Below are 19,157 nucleotides of genomic sequence, written 5' to 3'. Positions count from 1 at the left end.
GGGAGGGATAATTCCTTCCGTTGTCAGGACACAAGAACTCCCCGCTAGGCAGCTCGAAATATCGTTCTCAAAACGTCCTCCGCGCGAACAAACGTCCTCCATTTTTGTATGGGGATGAAACAAAAGGAGGACGTTTTTCGAGCAATCGTCCTCCTTGTCCTCCTCACCATACAAAACTGCTCGATGTTTGTGTCATGGAGGACGTTTTTGAGGACGATTTGCTCGAAATTGCCTAGCGGGTCGTGGTCCGCTTGATTGACTCAAACAGAACGAGATGTGCGGCAGCTAGGATTTTTCTGACCTGAGCTCCAGCTCGGCGTGACCACGCGGTCGTGCCGTAACCTTACTTTTCCGCTAACCCTTTCAGGAACTGCACTGCTAACCTCCGCTCTGATTCACTGCCGAACTGAAACTGCGATGTATCGTCAATCCTTCGAAACCGTAATAAACCAGTTAGTTAGTTAGTTAGGTAGTTAGATGATAGGAAAAAGGGCTCAGTTTTATAAATGCTTAAGTTACTCATATGCCACCATGGGTGCTTCAAACTCAATTCCCAAAAAATATTTTGCAAAATGACAAGAAAACACCTCGCATTGTGCCTCTTTGGTATAGTAGCAACAGTTTGACAGCACTGTCAAAGAAGTCATGACGATCTTTTTCAATAGATTTTGAAGAAAACCTTGTGATTGCAATCAGAAACCCGCAATGAAATTCATAGTTCATCATTTACTTTTCTTGCTTCTCCTTGGAAGTGTGGCTCTGGCTGACAATGGCGTTGAAGAGTTTGACGATGCAAACCGATATGCCATCGAGGGCAAAGTGTATCCGCCGGAGTTGTACGGTGATGCGGATCTAACTTGGCAGCTAGATACACAGATATCGATCAACAGTGGTGAATACAAGGGCTTTCTTCGGGAGGATGGCACCTTCGTTATCAGTTCGATACCTTCCGGTAGCTATGTAGTAGAAATTATTAATCCAGACTACTTTTACGAACCTGTAAGGGTAGAAATAAATCCGAAGGGGAAGTTCCGTGCTCGCAAGCTCAACTACGTGCAACCATCGCAAGTGCTTCCCGTTCCATATCCACTCAAATTGAAGGCACTTACCCGGTTCAGATATTTCCAACAGCGCGAGCAATGGAAGATTACAGACTTTTTGTTCAATCCGATGGTCTTAATGATGATTCTGCCCCTAGGCATTATGCTTATCTTGCCTAAAATAATGAGTGATCCAGAAACGAAAAAAGAAATGGAGAATCTTAACTTGGCCAAGGTAAGAACAATTAACAACGAAACAGGTACACATTCCTAGCGCATCCTAACATAATGATGCATTGATTTCTTTTGCAGATGACCAACGAAATGCCGGAATTTAGCGAAATGATAACATCGTTCTTTACTGGAGGCGCCACTGCAGCTGCCGCAGCGAATGCTGCTAAGGAAAAAGAGAAATCAAAGCCAAAGCAAAGCAAAAAGAAAAGTCAGAATTAGATGTCTGTGTTTAACCTAGTAAAAACAACACAAGATTGCTTTTAGTTGGAAATAAATTATTATCCTAATAAATTGAGTCACATCTTACATATGTTGTGCCTTCATTAATTGGATTATGCTATAAATTTGTTGTCTTTGACTTTCCTTGAACTTCAATCAAACACGGTCTTATAAATGTTAGGATAAAAATCATAGAAAAAACGAATTAAACATTTGCAGCATATATAATCTTCGTTTTATTTATTCGTTTATAATTAGATTTTCTTACGAACAGCATTGACCTATCTCTACGATATTGAAATAACTATTATGGGCACGACTACGTCGATTCAAGGTGGATTTGGACTAACAAGAACAGTTAATGCAATTAATGAATAAAATGCTGAAGAGTTTCGTTAAAATGTTTGGCCTTCTCGTCATGTGCGGATATTTTAGTGTATTTTGTCAAATTAGTAAAAATGTAAACTTGCTTCCAGGAAACCACACATCCGGAAAAACTGTCTTTTACCAAAAACCAGTAATAGCAGTAGTTATAATTCCATGTTATAGAAAAAAAAATCTTTCCATCAAAATTATAAGGAATTCATACTTCCCTACTTTACACGAAAAAGGTTAGTCAAGATAAAAGGAAATGCATAAATGCCAAAAATAAGAATGCAACCATGCAAAATTGCACTTTTGAGCTGAACAAAGAACATAATTTTCATATGTTCATTGCAACAATTGCACGTAGTTAGCTGGAAACAGTCCATACTTGTTGTTGCACCAACCTCTCCACCAGCCTTCGTCAATCTAGAAGAGAAAAAAGGGGATAAAATTTCATGGATCAAATATCAGAACAGAAACAGAAAAGATACAAACTAACCATTTCGATATGTGTTATCTTATCATCAGGATCGAAAGAAATTTCATCATCTGCTGCGGCCTGATAATCGTACAACGCTATCGCTTGAATACCAGGATTGTCGGGAGAAGGTATAAATTCTTCCACTTCTTCCGGCTCTACATCCACCGCAGCTTGATGTGTAGTTTGAGCGGGCTCTTCATATACTGTAGCTTTAGCAATCGTTACTGGTTCCGATACCGGCTCTGAAGCCGTTGCTGAGCTGTATGACGTACGAGCAATTGGCGCTGGTTCATTTGTGGATTGTACTTCCGATTCGTGTTCATATTTTTGTTCCTCTACATTAGTCACAGCGGTTGGAGTAACAGCTGTAGGAATAACATCCGGTTGAACCAGTTTACGTGGTTCTTCGGTTTTCGGCAACGTAATTGGATCTTTCTGTGTAAAATAAAAGAAAGATAAAAACGTAACGTTGAGCTTACTTCTGACAGCATATCGTATCAAACTCACCCTCGTTGATGAATCCGTAGGAGGAATTTCTTGTGGTTTGTTAAAGTTACTTATTGCATTGCTGACCCCAGTTTCTCTTCCGGTGTTGATTGGACCCTTGCGTTCAGGTTTTTTCGGTTCTGTTGATTCAGAGGAATAATTCTAGAAACGATCAAGTAGGTTATCCGTTAACAATTGCAAGAAAAACGATACTCATTCGATTACACACCACTCGTTTCGCCGCCTCTTCGCGATCCTTGCGATCCTTCTCCTCCCTTAGCCGTTTTTGCTCTTCCGCACGCTTTCGAGCTTCTTCCTCAGCAGTTGCAGCAAAGTTTTCAAATTTCGCCCTTAGATTAGACGGTTTGGCGGATCCTATGTCAGGTTTTACCTTAGTGTAGTTGGTACCAATTTTGTCTTGTTCCTGGAACCCAACAGCCGATTTATCCATTCGATCATTCTGAACACCAAATTTGCCTCCAAATCCCTAAAAGAATAAAAATAGATAAAATATGAGTTGACACATAGGAACAGCACAAAAATTGTCAGCACCATTGCAGCGATGTAACGTACTACATAGAGTAGCATTTGAAAATTATCTAGATTGCAAAAGCCTTCACCAGAAACAAAAACCCAACACCAAAAAAGCACCAGAATGAAGCCGTTTTCCAAAACCAAAAATTCACCACGTCCTTCTGGTAAAACACACAACAAATTACTCACTATTTTATGATCGAGTTGGCTTTCGTGCATTTGTGGTTTCTCAACATGGTCCCAGCCAAAGGCCGACTTGTCCTTTCGATCGGTCTGAACGCCAAATTTCCCTCCGAAGCCCTATCGGGCAAAAATCGGCACGATTAGGGAATTCCCTGGGAGTCTAGTTATTCTCTCTTATGTCTACATGAACATAAACTTACCACTTTGTGATCTAGCTGACTTTCGTGTTTTTGTGGCGCTTCCATATGATCCCAGCCGACGGCGGATTTATCCTGACGATCTTGCTGTACACCAAATTTCCCACCGAAGCCCGTTTTGTAATCCTTCTGCGATTCGTGTTTATCTACCTTCTCAACGTGATCCCAACCGTGCGCCGATTTATCGACACGATCCTTCTGCACACCAAACTTTCCCCCGAATCCCGAGGCGTAATCTTTTTGCGAAGCGTGCTTCTCCACCTTTTCAATGTGCTCGTGTCCAACGGCAGATTTGTCCATGCGATCTTTTTCTACACCAAACTTGCCTCCGTACCCGTGCGACGCTTTCGGGCCATCTTTACGCTTCTTATCAGCATCGGCCTTCTCCGTTTCCTCTCGTAACTGTTGCATATCGATTGCCGCAGCATTCCGGCCACTACCTTCGATTGTTTTCGAGCCCCACCGCTGTTCCTGTTCGCTGACATCGTTAACAAAATCTGGATCCGTTTCCCAGTCATCATCCTCAGCACTCTGGCCAACAATGTTGGCATCGATGTCACGCCCTGCTGTAGATTTCCACATAACGGAAGAGGGTTCCACGCAACACCGGTTCTGAACAATGCAGATTATAATATTTCTGCTGAACTGATATGCAGGGCGGTGGTCTCGGTTGATTTCTTATCTTTCCTTGGCTTGATGCTGACTCACCTTTTGACGATGACTTACAAATAACTGTCACGCACCCGCAAAGCTTGCACTAACGGACTGAACACACAAATGTTATGGGGAAGCAAATTTTTGCTTTGCCTCAAGCACATCAACAATCCAGAACGGTGGATTTGTTGGCAGTTTACAGTGATCGTTATGCGGAACTGCAGGTAAACCAAAACCATTTTTTTGGCATTACATTGACGGTTGCCGACAATCATAGAAATGCAACCCAGGGTCTATGGGCGAACCAGGTTTAACACGTACAGCAGAAATTCAATTCTTTTATGGCTAACGATTGCTGAAGAAAAACATAAGATCTACCGTTCCAAAAAGGACTTTTATAGAAGATTATTGAGTTTTAGTAATTACAATTTAGTCATTACTATGTTAATAAATTAATTACTGACTTTATTGTCAAAACAATAGCAGAGGATAACATAAATGTGAACAGACCTCTCGCTTGCATGGACTGGGGCAACAATCGCAAACAAAGCTTGTAGGAGCATCAAAAACCGGTCGCCATCTTAAAAATAACCAGCCACATGCATGGAATCGTCAATATCGGCGATGATTTTGTAAATTTGGAGCAAATGTTTAAGCTTATTCATTGCGCATATACTATATTCATATATTTAAGTATGTTATTTAGATGGGAAGAACTCCTTTGTGTGGAATGAGTTCAATATTATAAATGAAATCGAATGTTTCAATGTCAGGCATTAATGCTTTGAATTCAATGCCGGATCCCTGTCGGTCTGTATTCTTGAGGCTTATGTTATTGCTTCTAACTTGTTTTATTTTCGAATAATATAATATTATAATGAACTGTTGACCAGCTGATAATTGGCTTCCTCATGGATTACGTAAATACTTTTCCTACTCCACCTCAAAACTAGTTTACTAGGTTTTACTGATACCGATTATTTTTTACTCATTTTGAACAAGTTTTGAATTTTCAAATATTGTTGTAGATAAACAACGATCTATAGAATTTAGTAAATTGTACTTTACTGAGACTATTTTTAACCTTTCTGCTCATTATTTCCATATTCAGGCCTGCTTGCATTTCGTGTAAAAACTATTCGAATTTAATCTCCCATATTCAATCACACGGCTTTAACTTTAGTAACTATAGTACTACTTCAGTGCTGTTTGAACAAACGATAGGTGTGAGAAGCAATGGTATAAACAGTTGTTAATGATTCCCGTATTTTATGGTTTATCTCTTTTTCACTCCTCATTCACACCGATTGACCAACACCTGCCAACACCAGATTTACCACAAATCGTTATCAAATTCCCTACAAGATAATTCGCATACATATAAGTAAAATGTACAAGTTTGTGTTTATTACTCTTTATTAAAACCAATCTAATGATTACGCACGGTAAAACTGCTAATACAAATCGATCTTTTAAGCTTTTCTGTACATAACTGCTGTTTAACATTAAAAGAAATCTCCTATTTCTAAAATTGCATGTTTTGAAAATTATGGCCCCTCGTTTTTTATTACTTTTGATGGTCCGGGGTTGCAATCGATGTAGTTCACGTACTTGACGACATTTCTGTTGAACGCTCCCACATTTCCTGGCTCTAGAAGTTCCCTCGTTTCAACAATCGTTCCTTTCAAGGCCATAATGCTGAGTGCATCTTTTCCGTTCTTATTCACATTCGATGCAAGATACATGATGGTGGTGAGGTGTTTAATTAAATTGGCTATGTGCTCGTTCTTCACGCTGCCGTTGTTGTTCTTTTCAAAAATCTGTTCTGCCTTTTCGCGCGAATGTTCCCGCTGGTAGCTCGGAGTAATCATTGCCAACATTTCCGGATCTTGCGTCAACGTGCCGGAATACTCTCGTAATTGCTTCAGTTGCTCTTCGAGGTCACGATTCAGCTTGTCGATGGCAACCAGCAACATTGCATAGCGCTTTTTGAACTCATCTGGCAGTGGGTTGTCGTAGGATTTGTATATCTGTGCTTCAGATGTGATATTTTGCAAACGTAGTAACTTCATCTGTTTTGCGGAAAGTGTCTTTTTCGTGCGTACTATCAGTTCTAGATACTTCACAGGATAACCTCCGATGTTTGTGGCGTTACCCTCTTTTTTAACGCTTGATTTATGCGCGCTTTCTCCACTCAGCAACGGATCTCTATGCTTTCTCGGCGATTTCGCATTCGGCGAGACAAGATAAAAGGATGCGTCTTGAAAAGCTACACGGTAATCCTTTGTAATGCTGTTTACCTTGATCATCGGCAGCTTCGGTTCGCTAGAAAAGACCTCGATGTCAGGAATCAATCGAGAATCTCCACCCAATCTCTCGAATACAACCACGTAGCTTCTGGATTCGGGAATGTAGTTCTCCGCCGTTCCATTGAATACACCATCGTACGGGGTTCGCAATCGTGCAGTTACTTTCGTTCCGGGCGGTATCAACTTCGGAATATTATTGGGCAAGCCTTCCATAAATGATATGTCTCCCATACTGTTGGCTTGCAGAATGCGTATTTTCTCACGCTTTCGAGCAAGTTCCATCCGCTCCTGTGCTACAAATGCGGGAGAGAAAATTCTCGGTTTGCCAAAGGATGATCGAATTTTACGCCACTCTGCACGTGTGAGATTGTTAGCTTCAAGGTGTGGATAGTGCTTTCGCAATAATTGCTGAAATTCGTTCGGTGTTCCAAAAATGTGGCGATCGATGTCACTGTAGAAGAACTCGTAGTAGCAAAATCTGTGCGCTTTGGGAAGTATAAGAAAGTTTTTAAACTGCAGCCCGAGGCTATGGTTCCACTTTTTGTCCAATAACGACATCGGATTGACCACTTTCATGGGATTATGATTTGTATCATCGATGTCGGTTTTACGTTTTCTACCGCTTTGCTTGAGATTTGCGTAGCGAGAGGAATATTTCTTTTTGAAAACGGAGCGCGGCATCAGCTTCTGGGGGGTCATCGACAACTCACTGCGTGGTGTAGTTTGTGGGGTAGCCTTGGTACAGCTCATAGGTTTTTTTATCGGTCCTGGAGTTTTCTTCGGAGTAGCTCGCGTCGATGGCACCTTATCGTTGACGATATCATCGTCGTAGAACAATCGATTCTTTTTACGTATTCGTGCTGGCCTTCCTCGAGCATTCAATGCCTGCATGGGTGGTGCGCTTGATGTTTTGATGGGAAACTTTGTTCCCACTGGATGCAACCCGAGTGCTGCTGGCCAGAAGGTTGGTGGTGGCGAACTTTCACTCTCCATCGTCTCCACAGTTTTAATGGAACTTTAAATACCGATTGGGAAACGAAACTTGATACTTTTTATTCGATATTCGTTGAATTTTAATCACGAAGGATGCTTTTTCACCACGGCGTTGTTATTGAGTCATTGAACGGTCGAAATCTGACAGATGCCATCGCAGTAGTGTTGGCAGAATCGGGATTCGGAAGATTTGAAGATTCGATCCCTGGACGGATTCTAAAGATTCGAAACCCATCTGACAGATCCTAAAGATTTGTATCCCATTTGACGGATTCTAAAGATTTGATTCAATTATTTGAGAGTATTATGATCCAGTTCCGCGTTATTGCTCGAAAGTTTCCGCTTATTTGCTCGAATAGCAACCTGGGTATTTATACAAGTATTCCAAGGTATATAAATATATAGTTTTCAACAATTTTCGAGCACTTTGATTTTTAATCAATTTTCAAAACGATCGAGTTATTGGTGTGTTTTATACTATGGCTAAATGGCTAAATAAATCAAAGTGACTTGTCAAAATACAACGTTGATATGAAAAGTGCATCCTGAATTATCATGTAAATACCAAGATCTATAGAAGCCACATATGCCTCGGAAACATACGGTCTATAGAGATCCATCGACCAGGAGGTACTTGAAACTGCTCGACGATAACGACGCGCGTCGTTTCGTATCCGCGCATCTTCTCGACACGTAGGTGGCGTCGTTTTGGATCGTCGAGACGGCCAGCCATTTTTTCTCTTTTTTCAAAGTGTTGTTTACCTTTTGTATGGGCCAGCGTCGAGAAGTTTGTCGTTTCCGCGCTCCCAATCGTGATACCCTCAATTATTCGAATCAGATTTGATTGGTTTGGGACTTGATTTGATTCGATTTTGACTTGAAACTGTTTGAATCGAGTCACAATGATTTGAGTCGAATTAGTCACATAACTAGTCGATCTAGAGACAATGTAATTGCTTTAAGTTTACTCAAATCGAACGCTGGGTAGAATGGTTTATTGGTCATAGATTGAGTTTTTGCGCGATTTGCAAGTTACGCTCTAGAAAAATTCCTGGAACCTACTTTTGACAAAGAAATACAGTAGAATGCCCAATGGCTGGCCGTCTTGACGATCCAAAACGACGCCACCTACGTGTCGAGACGATGCGCGGAAACGAAACGACGCGGCTAGCCATTTTTTTGCTTTTTTCAAAGGTGTTGTTTACCTTTTGTATGGGACCGCGTCGAGAAATCTGACAGTTGCTGTCGTTTTCGTCCTCCCAATTAAAATACCATCATATGTTTAAAACCCAAGTGTTCCAAAGAGAAAAAGATTAGTTAACGGAATAAAATGAATCAAAATGACTAGACCTGCGCTGGTTTTGAAGAAAGCAAATATAGCTTTGGTCCAGTAATCTTGAGTTCAATAGTCCGCGTAAAAGTTGGCGAAGTAAACAGATTGAGCAGAACATTTCTAGCAATCAAAGGTAAGACATATTTAAAAAAACATAAGTATGCAATTTTACCATCAGAAAAGTATTCAAAGTAGTGCTATTGTTCCACAGGACACGCAATGAGGACGGATACACAACGCGGCATGGAGCAACAAGAGCTAGTTGATGTTGATTGTTATAGAAAGTTGGTGAAAAATTTTGTTGATTTGGTAAGTATACTTTCTTCACTTTCTATTTACGAATGTGATGAGGTTTCATTGAACATGTTCTTTACCATTTCAGCGCCGTTATCAAACGGCATTATTTTGGGCCGAAAAAGTAACTGTCCTCAGTAATAATGACCCTCTTGACGTGTACTGGGAAGCCCAGTGTATGTTTTTGTTGCGCCAGTTTCATCGAGCAGCTTATACCATTCGCAGCAGGGGGCTGGAGAAAACGAACCTACTCTGCCACTATTTGGTAGCGGAATGTTTGACCGAGGCAAAAGAGTTCCAGTCTGCACTGACTATTCTTAACTCGGTCGACTGCGAAAAGCTACCACTAGCAATGACCGGCGGGCGTGGCGAAGAAAATGAATCAATCAAAATCAAAGACGAATCTGTGGCACATGAAAGCAATGATGGTAGCATTTGTGAAGATTCGTATAAAAATGATATTCTTGCATCAGTCTATTTTCTGAAGGGAAAAGTACTTGAAGCCATGGATAATCGTGTCCTTGCAATGGATTGTTATGTGCAGGCACTGCACAAATCCGTTCACTGCACAGAAGCGCTTGATGCACTTGTGCAGCATGATATGTTGATGGCCTGGGAGGAGAAGGAGCTTATACAACACATTCCAATGGCACAGCAATGCACGGAATCGGAGAAGAAAATTATGAAGCGACTATACGAAAGTAAATTGAAGAAATACTACGAATCGATAGCGCCGGTAAGTATACAGTAATTTATCGTTTGAATGTTCCTACAGTTCATGTTGTCACTATTTTCATTTCATAAAATCCTTTCTCAGAATCCGAACCTGGAACATCCGCCCGTGCCATCCATGAATACCAGCTTGTGGCACGAGATTAAAGAGAAAATGAAAAACAGCAAAAATAATGAAACTCAAAAGCCTTCAGTCTCCAAGTACCTATCTCCGGCGGTACGGCAAAGATCAAAGCATCCACAGATCATGTCACCGGCGAACAAATTGCTCCAGGATCTTAAAACCACACCTTCGTATCTGATACATACTTCATTGACCAAGGCTTCACTTCTTGGGACGAGTGTTTCGGCAGGGTCGACGATACTTAGTTCTGGTGGGCCCAATTGCTCCCGTCAGGAAACTTCGTTCCGGATCCATCGCCCACCGGTTACACCAGGCTCCTCGTCCGTTCTCACGTTGGCGCAATCCATGAGTAAGCTAGAGCTTAGTATCGATTTGATGATTGCTCGTGCGGAGAAATACTTTTACAACTGCGACTACCGTCAGTGTATGAAAATTCTAGAAGAAATATTGAAACGAGATCCGTACCACAAGCGTTCATTAACGGTACAGATCGGTTGCTTGGCAGAAATGAAAAATTTCAACCGAATGTTTTACGTCGCTCACAAGTTGGTCGACTTCCATCCGGATGATGCAATTGCATGGTACGCCGTGGGATGCTACTATGATATAATCGGAAAGAGCGATCCCGCAAGGCGCTACCTCTCCAAGGCAACTTCACTCGATCGTCTGTACAGTCCGGCCTGGCTAGCCTACGGCCATTCGTTCGCGAAGGAGAACGAACACGACCAAGCGATGGCAGCTTACTTTAAGGCCACGCAGCTAATGCGCGGATGCCATCTGCCGTTGCTGTATATCGGGGTAGAGTGTGGACTGACGAAGAATCCGGAAATGGCGGAGAAGTTTTTCTACCAGGCAATGTCGATCGCACCGCTCGATGTGTTCGTACTGCATGAACTAGGTGTGATTAAGTTTGACTACGAGCAATACGAGAGCGCAGAGGAGATATTTCGTAGCACGCTGGATATGGTACGCACCATGGCGAAGCAGAACAACGAACAGATTACCGCTCGATGGGAACCTCTAATCAACAATCTGGGACACTGCTGTCGCAAGAATAAAAAGTATGAGGAAGCGCTAGAATTTCACCAATGGGCCCTCTCATTGAAACCCCAGAATGCCGTAACTTACACGGCTATAGGGTTTGTTCACGCCTTGATGGGAGAGTTAACATTAGCCGTTGATGCTTTCCACAAGAGCTTATCCCTCAAGCGAGACGATGTATTCACAACTACTATATTAAAATACGCCATAGAGGACTTGGCAGAGGAGCAGTCACTTCCATTCTACTCGGTGGATGACGTTGAGGTTGATGTTGACGCACCAAATATTGATGAAGCAGAGGAACCGAAGGGTGACGAAAATCTCGTCGATGACCCTTCCACGGAACGGGATATGGGTAGTGCAAACAGTGCCAACGATGATGCTCATGGAACAAGTCGGCCAACGTTACGTATGCAGTTGAACTTTGACGACTGGTACAACAAAACTCCTCCAATGAGCGACACTAGTGCTGATGATATGAGTATCGATATCTAGATGGTAGTCGATTGGTGAAATTCCATCTGTCGCTCAGCTCAAGGGAGACACAAAATCTCTGTACTGTTAGTTTTGTGATTTCAATAAAGATCCCATGTTCACCATCGAAACAATCAAAATACATGGGGTTTATTTTAAACATGACAAATTCTATTTAATCTTTAAGGATATCCATAACAGCCATCCAAAAGTGGTCGTTATCGCCACCCTCTTCAATAATTACTAAACGTATTTCAGTTCTCATTTCGTGTACCTGATGTTTTAAAAAGAAATGGTTTGTTGTATACAAGGACAAACAAAACTAAACCTACTACTTTTTATATTTTAGGATTTATCTTTGCCGTCGTTACAATGAATAATGTGTTGCAAAATGCTTAAGGCCCGAAACAAATGCTATCAGATTCTTACATCGACAATCCAGCTTCTTCGTACGATTTGAATATCTTTTCCACCGACCAGATGTACGCCGCCGTACGAACGTCCAAGCAAAGTTGGTGCTGCGAGGCTACACTCATGATACCCTTCGCGGCCGTTTCCATTACGAACTGCAGTCCGGACGTTACCACGTCCGCCTCACTTGCATGGTCAAAGTAATGCTTTAGATGTTTGCTGGGCGAAATGGTAACGCACACACCGGCACTACGCAACGATTCCTGCACTGAGGCGAGTACTTCACGCAGATTTTGTGATTCGTGGCGGAAGGAAAGCTTACCAAACGAAATATGATTAATATTCTTCAAGTATTCGAAGTAGGATGCCGTTACGCCCCCAGCATTGCAGAAAAGATCCGGTATGACAAGGACACGTCGGTCCTGGAGTATCTTGTCCGCTGCCGGAGTGGTGGGACCGTTCGCACCTTCGGCAACGATCTTCGCTTTTATCTTCTTCGCGTTCTCTGAGGTAATTGTTTTTTCCATCGCGGCCGGAATGAGAATGTCGCAATCCTCCAGCATGAGATCCCCGTTGAATTCGTTCGCCTTCGGGAATCCTTTGATAGTTTTCTGCTGGGCCTTATATCGTCCGAGTGCGATGATATCGATGCCCGATGTGCAATGCAGTGAGACATCCTTTTCGATAATTCCGACTATCTTACAGCCTGCTTTGTGAAAGTGTTCTGCTGCATGCTGTCCGACGTTTCCGAAACCCTGGACGATTACTGTTTTTCCTTCTAACCCCGGTTCGAGACCCACTTCTCGCATCCAGCCGGCTTCACGCGTAAAACATGTGGTCGCTAGATAGACCCCCTTTCCTGTGGCTTCGGTGCGACCTCGGACGCCGCCCTGGTTTAACGGTTTCCCCGTAACAACGGCCATTGTGTTGATATCGCGATGGCCGAAGGTCTTTCCATACTGGTCCGCTATCCAGGACATTTCCCGCGATGTAGTACCCATGTCAGGTGCCGGCACATCGATGCCCGGTCCGATAAAGTTCTTCTTCGCCAACTCCACCGTGTAGCGCCGAGTGACGCTTTGCAGCTCTTTCTCACTATACTTTGCCGGATCGATGATGATTCCGCCCTTGGCACCGCCGAACGGAACATTCACGCAGGCACACTTGAACGTCATCAAGGCAGAGAGTGCTTCCACTTCGTCCTTACACACATCCAACGAGTACCGGATACCTCCCTTCACCGGTAGCCGATGCAGACAGTGATGCGATCGGAACGCAGTCACCATTTCGTACTGTCCGCTATCGCGGATGAAGGGAAATCGAAACTCTAGCGTACTTGCGTTGCTCGATATGATGCCAAGGATTGCCTGGACTCGGTGAGCTCTATTCTCGGGACTCATCAGCGGGTATTTGTGCATGGATTCGATCAGCCTGGGCTCGAGAACGACACACGCTTTGTGGAAACAGTATTCTACCATCTTGGAAAATGGTGGATCCTTGTCGGTGGGAATGCTCTCAAGATGCTTCGGAATGGTATGAGCCGAGCGACGAAAACTCTTCAAAAACCCCACGTAACGTAGCATCTTCTCGATTCAAGAAAGAAAGACAGACAGACGATGGTTTCCAGCAAAATGGCAACTGCAACTAACTTTCCGCAGCTTTGGAAGATCCCAATGGTTCCTAAGATCTACTAGATCTAATTATGTTTCTTATGATCATTCAATTCACTACCATTCTGATACAACGCAAGAGGACCTCAACGAGCTGTCGTAGTAGTCAGCGCTATTTGGAATTTGAAGCTTGTGTCGTACGCAGCGATTGGGGTTGCTCTCGTGATGGCGGAGTTGACAGCATTGCCCGTATTTTTCGATGCAGCCGAAAATCTCACTGCAAAGGAACGCATTGAGCGAAAGCGACGTGAAACTGCCGAAATTATACGTTGGAAGTATCGCATCCTCAAACTAGATGCCGTCAAGCCGAGTGCAACAGCCGAAGCGTACCAGATACGATGTCTGAACAAGCGTTTGGTTCCGCTTGAACAAGAAAAAGCCGCTAAAGAGCTGTCGTTGAAGATTTCCAATGCGTCAGTCCACCGGCGGGAAGCGGAATCATCGCGGCGCCAAATTTTGCACCTCCTGGATGAGGTTGCAACTTATCAGTCGAAAATTGCGAGCGCCACAACCGATATGAACGAATTGGAATCTCAAATCAATCGTGCCTCCCTCGAGCTGGACAATTCCTCTAAGGCCGTTACCTCCGACTACAACTATGCGGAGGCACTGGTGAGATCTCACAGGCAACTGGAGGCGATGGAAGACAGGCTTCATCATGCACGAACTCTCGAGGGAAAGCTGCATGCCGAAAATCGGAAGTTTCGCCAGCATATCGAAGACATGCTAGGCGAGAGGAAACGGTACAACATGCTTTGGATGGAGTACGTGCAGCAGTTGAATCGGAATCGCAAATTTCTGCACGATATGACCGAACGCGCGACGTTGGCGTTCAACCAGGGGGAGGATCTGTGCTACCGTGTTGAGGCACTCAAAACGCAGCAGCAGCGTGAAGCTCGTTCCCGTGTGCAGGAAATGGTGGAGCTAGAGCGACAGATCGTGGGAACACGGCGTACAAACGAATTTCTTCGTACGAAAAGCTGGAATCGTCCGGTAGCCTCGCTAGATCCGTTGCTGGTTCGAAAGCGCGATCTAGTCAAACAAGAGCATCTAGATAAGCTTCACCGCTATGGAGCAGTTATCGATCATACGAAGAACTCGTTGAACGTGGAGACCATCCAGCAGGTATTATTTGAAATCGAAAAGCAACAAGAGAAGTACATGGCGCTTTTTAGGTACATTAACGTAACAAACGATAAAATCGAGGAAGCCAACCAGCTCGCTCGTGATCTCGAATTGGACAGCGAACGGTTGCAGGCTGCTGAGCGGAGGAAACGATGTTCCGATGCTCAGAAGATGAAGCGAGACTTACAGCAGTTACAGGATCGTGGGCAACAAACGGTGGCGATGGAAAAAGAACTAGCACATCAACGCGCAAGTCTCGAAATAAAGCTGACCACAGTTGAGCACGCACTTTCGCTGGTTGGCTACAGCCGTGAGAAGATCCTTTTGCTTATGGCAGGGACAAGCAGTATCGACCGATCTCGAATGACAGAAGACAACTTGAAGATGTCGCTCGCCGCAATAGAGCATAGAGTGTTGGCGATGATCCGAATGGCTGTTGCTGACAATGAGGACGGACGGGACATCGCTGTTGAAAGTTTATACGCAAGCCAACAGTGTGCTGAATGCGCCGAGGGTCAGGACGTAAACCAACACGACGAACGTATAGTTGCTCCAGTTCTGTATGACCAGCTGGTGGAAAATGTTCTGAAACGGAGTACAGCTCCAGAGATGCTCTACCGGCTTCACACACTGAGTCAGTGTAAACTGCCCCGTTCTCGGATGTTGGTAAATAAGAGATATCAATAACAAAGCCCTGGAAGTTCTTCGTTTTACAGTCTCTTTTGGTATCTGCCGTGTATAAAGTGATATGTGGGAGTCACTAACATGGGTTCGTCATTTTCGTTTTGGGATGCTTCCCTATTTTGGATACACGCCATACCCTGGACCATATCCATATGGATACGGAGGGATCGGTGCTGGTCCCATTGGTCCATAGGGGTATGGTGGCCCCATCGGGCCAGCTGGCCTCATTGGTCCCATTGGTCCACTATGGGGGAAGTAGGGGTTGTACGGTCCTGGTCCTGACGGTGGGAAATAAGGGATGCCTCCTGCTCCTGCGGGTCCGGTGGTAGGTCCAACTGCCCCAACCGTCGGAGGCCGTGGTTGGACAGGCTTGCCAGTTGCCTTGTTGTCCTTACATCGGTACATACGATTCAGTTTCTCTAGGTCGTTCCAGGAAAAACCTTCACGTTGACCCATTTGAGCGTTTCCTGTAGGTTTCTGTAAATGTTCATCGGATGGTTAGACTATAGCTCGCGCAGCTCAAAGTCATGCAATGTGTTCTATGAGATATGAGTAGTTTTATTTGTGTTTATAAAAAAAACGAGAAAGATTTGTTCGTGTCCGCTCGTCAGAGGTAGTGTGGATATCAGTTGAGCGTTCCCTGCGGAACACGGAACATTTTCAACGACGTGCGTCTTCAATAGCGTTGCTGGTTTTGTTGGAGTCTTCCTCGCCAAAGATGGACCCGATGAAATTTACGATGGCACTCGCCACCTGCGCTCCATTGCCGGGGCGATTGTTACCGGCAGGCCGGGACGGTCGCACTGGTCGCTGTGGTGTGGCGTTGCCCGTGGCGCTGCCCGTTGATGGTGACACCCCGCTGGTACCCTTGCACCCGTACATGGCGTTCAGCTTTGCCAAATCGCTAGTGGAGAATCCGCTTCGTTGGCCCATGTCACTGGCACCAGAGCGCTAGAAATAAGTGATCCAGTTTGATGTGATAAGGCGCGAGATGTGACACATTTGTGCAGGGCGGAAGATGGGGCGAGAGCCAAAGGACTGCTAGAGACATGTTAGGTTGGGATGATTGACGCACACATTGACGACACGCAGTTGCTTCCCTCTTAGCCGTCTCCTTGCAAGAGGACGGCTAGAACGATGAAATGAGCTTTATTTTAACACAAAACTGCACATTCGGAGGAACACCCGATCGGAGGACCGGGGCCGATTCGTTGGATTGATGGATATGGTTAGTTCTATGGATGGATGTGTTCGAGTCCCGAGGCCCCACCGTTCGCGTTACTTGCAATTGTACATGAGGTTAATCTTGGCAAGATCCTTGCTACTGAACTCCTTCCGCTGGCCCATCTCACCGTCGAATTGTTTCTACGAGTGAAAATCGAAAAAAGTGAGGACGATGGAGTATGAATCCGCGCGTGATGACGAGTATTGTGTCCTATGTGTATGGGCGCTGCAAAACACCTGCTCGCACTTACCTTCGCCTCGATCGTGGGCTTTCCGTTGACAGAGAACGCGTTGGCCGAATAGTGCATGATGCTGCGGTAGTCATACTCTACCCCCAAGTTGTTGGTTGAGCCCGGCTTCGCTTTCGAGAAATTGTTTTCCGTACCTTTCTTGAGATTTTCGGTCCGAATCCGCACATAGGAGTCGCGGTCCTCACGGTTCTGCTCGTGCAGGAAGCCGAGCGCGTGCATCATCTCGTGCATCACTGTTCCGACGAGCGTGGTGCAGCCAGGAATCTGCAGATTGACCGTCTGTTTGCCACCGATCATGCCCACGCTGGACCAGCACCCACTGCCGTCGCTCTCGAAGGAGACATAGTTCCACTCACCCATGCGGGGTCTGAAGCGAATGCACGTCTTCGTATGGTACTGTTCAATGGCGTCCTCGATGAGTTGCATTGCCTGGGCGTCTGTGTGGAGAGGTAAAGCAAGTATTTAGTCTGGTTAGTCTGGCTCGAGGAAATGGCACTGGCGATGGTACTTACTGAAAGCCCCGGAAATAACGAACGGCACTGCACCACCTGGCCAACGTGTGGCCGTATCTGCCAGCCCGTTGCGTCCATCCGGACGATCGATCAGCATATCGCCCTCGACATACGAGCCTAGCTCCTCCACATTGCCGGCGTCGGTTGCCGGGTTGAAGTTGGCCACCAGCTTACCGACCGCTTCGTCCGGTTCACCGTACAGTTCGGGTCCAAGGTGTGAGAGGTCGATCACGATGTCGTCGTCATCACGCATGATCACGTTCGCCAAGGATCTTCCCACAACAAGGCAACTCAGTGCTATCGTTGCAAACGTGAGGCGACGTGCGAAGATCGTCATCGTTGAAATGCGTTAAGGCTATGTATACGATCGTTGAAATGCGTTAAGGCTATGTACGGTTTACACTATGTATACGATCGTAGGTGATCTCTTCGCCTCCACGGTCGAGGTTTGTAGGAAATAGAACGAGCTGCGGGAGCAGTTGCACACTGATTAAACCTTTTCGCCGAAGGGTCTCTATTTATATTCACCTCCCTTGGTGCTCCTTCAACTTCGCCAAGGCCAACGACGGGCTGACGGGGAAGTTCTTGATGGGTCATATGGGTTGTCTTTTAGTTCGTTCTTTTTTGTCGTTATTTGTTTGTTGCTTCGTTACCAATGGTTGGGTAGGTGGGTGGATGGCATGAATCAAATTTGCGTTTCCAGTTCTGCCAGGCCGGGTGAAGGTGGTTGGTTCTGTTCTGCCATTGCCCTACCACCCAACGTTTGCTGGTTCTACCTTTCTTCCACCTTCTGCGCCGCGGTTCGATACCACGCTTTTCCGTGACCGATAAGAACGGTTGCGGTTCGTTTGACGATTGCGTTCTCGCGGTACCCTCTTGCAACGGGGCTGTAAAGAAGCGACCTGTTGTGTAAATAGATCAATCAAAAGGCGATTCCTGTAACCCCTTGCATTATGCCTACGGGAGGACAGTCGCTGCCGCAAGAATGTTTCCTTGACCTTGGACTTGATTTGGCTGAATGACATGGCAGCTAAGGTAGGAATCTTCCCCCCAAGGAGTGCAATGTGGATTTATGAGTCTGTTAATTTACTTCACCGGGGGTAAAATATTGGGACACACATTGGTTTTGAAAATCATGACAACGGGGGCACAGAATGCATCGGACTCGACCCGAATTATTGCACTGTTTCTATCGTTGGGTTTGTGTGTGTGTCGGCTAAGACGACTGTTTCGTTGACCTCATTGTTTTATGGCAATTTAATTAGAAAATGTTCCCCGGAAGCATACCTTCCCCGTACCACAGTTGTGCATTATTTTCGCACCTATTTTTACACGCGAATTTTAAACCCAATTTAAAGCTGACGTTGTAAAGGGTACCCAACCGAAACCAAACAGGTATTTTTGACAAAATATAATATCGCAACCATACTTCCCCGGCTAAGCTCTGAAACTGCCGCTGAATCATCTTTGCTCGAATGATACAAATATTGTATTTGTACGCCTAATCTACTTTAGCCTAGTTTTACTTCCAAAAGGGAAACTTATGCTTGGATGACAAACAAGCTGTTTCGCCTGACGAAAGGTTG

General features: G+C 44.8%; 7 protein-coding genes across 8 annotated transcripts; 3 read left to right on the top strand and 4 right to left on the bottom strand.

Moving 5' to 3' along the window:
* Positions 1-625: 625 nt before the first annotated feature.
* LOC131261098 (ER membrane protein complex subunit 7 homolog) lies at positions 626-1,577 on the top strand. Its single transcript, XM_058263016.1, has 2 exons — positions 626-1,275; positions 1,353-1,577. Exons 1-2 carry the CDS (start codon positions 706-708, stop codon positions 1,491-1,493), a joined length of 711 nt encoding a protein of 236 aa, XP_058118999.1. The 5' UTR covers positions 626-705; the 3' UTR covers positions 1,494-1,577.
* Positions 1,578-1,711: 134 nt separating this feature from the next.
* On the bottom strand, positions 1,712-4,595 carry LOC131260665 (src substrate cortactin). 2 transcript variants are annotated; one of them, XM_058262458.1, is made up of 6 exons: positions 3,744-4,595; positions 3,550-3,660; positions 3,056-3,313; positions 2,848-2,988; positions 2,359-2,775; positions 1,712-2,285 (listed from the first exon to the last, which is right to left on the bottom strand). In XM_058262458.1, exons 1-6 carry the CDS (start codon positions 4,320-4,322, stop codon positions 2,205-2,207), a joined length of 1,587 nt encoding a protein of 528 aa, XP_058118441.1. In that variant the 5' UTR covers positions 4,323-4,595; the 3' UTR covers positions 1,712-2,204. The 2 variants fall into 2 exon arrangements, with proteins under 2 accessions (XP_058118441.1, XP_058118450.1); XM_058262467.1 differs by lacking the exon at positions 3,550-3,660.
* Positions 4,596-5,825: 1,230 nt separating this feature from the next.
* LOC131260582 (protein lin-9 homolog) lies at positions 5,826-7,813 on the bottom strand. Its single transcript, XM_058262350.1, has one exon. It carries the CDS (start codon positions 7,694-7,696, stop codon positions 5,942-5,944), a length of 1,755 nt encoding a protein of 584 aa, XP_058118333.1. The 5' UTR covers positions 7,697-7,813; the 3' UTR covers positions 5,826-5,941.
* A 1,243-nt stretch (positions 7,814-9,056) lies between these two features.
* LOC131260514 (cell division cycle protein 16 homolog) lies at positions 9,057-11,835 on the top strand. The gene is made up of 4 exons (XM_058262259.1): positions 9,057-9,162; positions 9,241-9,338; positions 9,412-10,059; positions 10,141-11,835. The coding sequence occupies exons 2-4, from the start codon at positions 9,249-9,251 to the stop codon at positions 11,713-11,715; spliced, it is 2,313 nt and encodes a 770-aa protein (XP_058118242.1). The 5' UTR covers positions 9,057-9,162; positions 9,241-9,248; the 3' UTR covers positions 11,716-11,835.
* A 284-nt stretch (positions 11,836-12,119) lies between these two features.
* Positions 12,120-13,688, bottom strand: LOC131260691 (glutamate dehydrogenase, mitochondrial). Its single transcript, XM_058262488.1, has one exon. The coding sequence runs from the start codon at positions 13,686-13,688 to the stop codon at positions 12,120-12,122; it is 1,569 nt and encodes a 522-aa protein (XP_058118471.1).
* Positions 13,689-13,940: 252 nt separating this feature from the next.
* LOC131260632 (cilia- and flagella-associated protein 58) lies at positions 13,941-15,587 on the top strand. The gene has a single exon (XM_058262407.1). The coding sequence runs from the start codon at positions 13,941-13,943 to the stop codon at positions 15,585-15,587; it is 1,647 nt and encodes a 548-aa protein (XP_058118390.1).
* A 111-nt stretch (positions 15,588-15,698) lies between these two features.
* LOC131263378 (zinc metalloproteinase nas-4) lies at positions 15,699-17,908 on the bottom strand. Its single transcript, XM_058265572.1, has 3 exons — positions 17,572-17,908; positions 17,060-17,496; positions 15,699-16,061 (listed from the first exon to the last, which is right to left on the bottom strand). Exons 1-3 carry the CDS (start codon positions 17,906-17,908, stop codon positions 15,699-15,701), a joined length of 1,137 nt encoding a protein of 378 aa, XP_058121555.1.
* Positions 17,909-19,157: the final 1,249 nt, after the last annotated feature.

The sequence above is a fragment of the Anopheles coustani genome, chromosome 3, assembly GCF_943734705.1.
Source record: "Anopheles coustani chromosome 3, idAnoCousDA_361_x.2, whole genome shotgun sequence".
NCBI classification, from domain to species: Eukaryota; Metazoa; Arthropoda; class Insecta; order Diptera; family Culicidae; genus Anopheles; species Anopheles coustani.
This window is presented reverse-complemented; position numbering and strand designations above follow the sequence as displayed.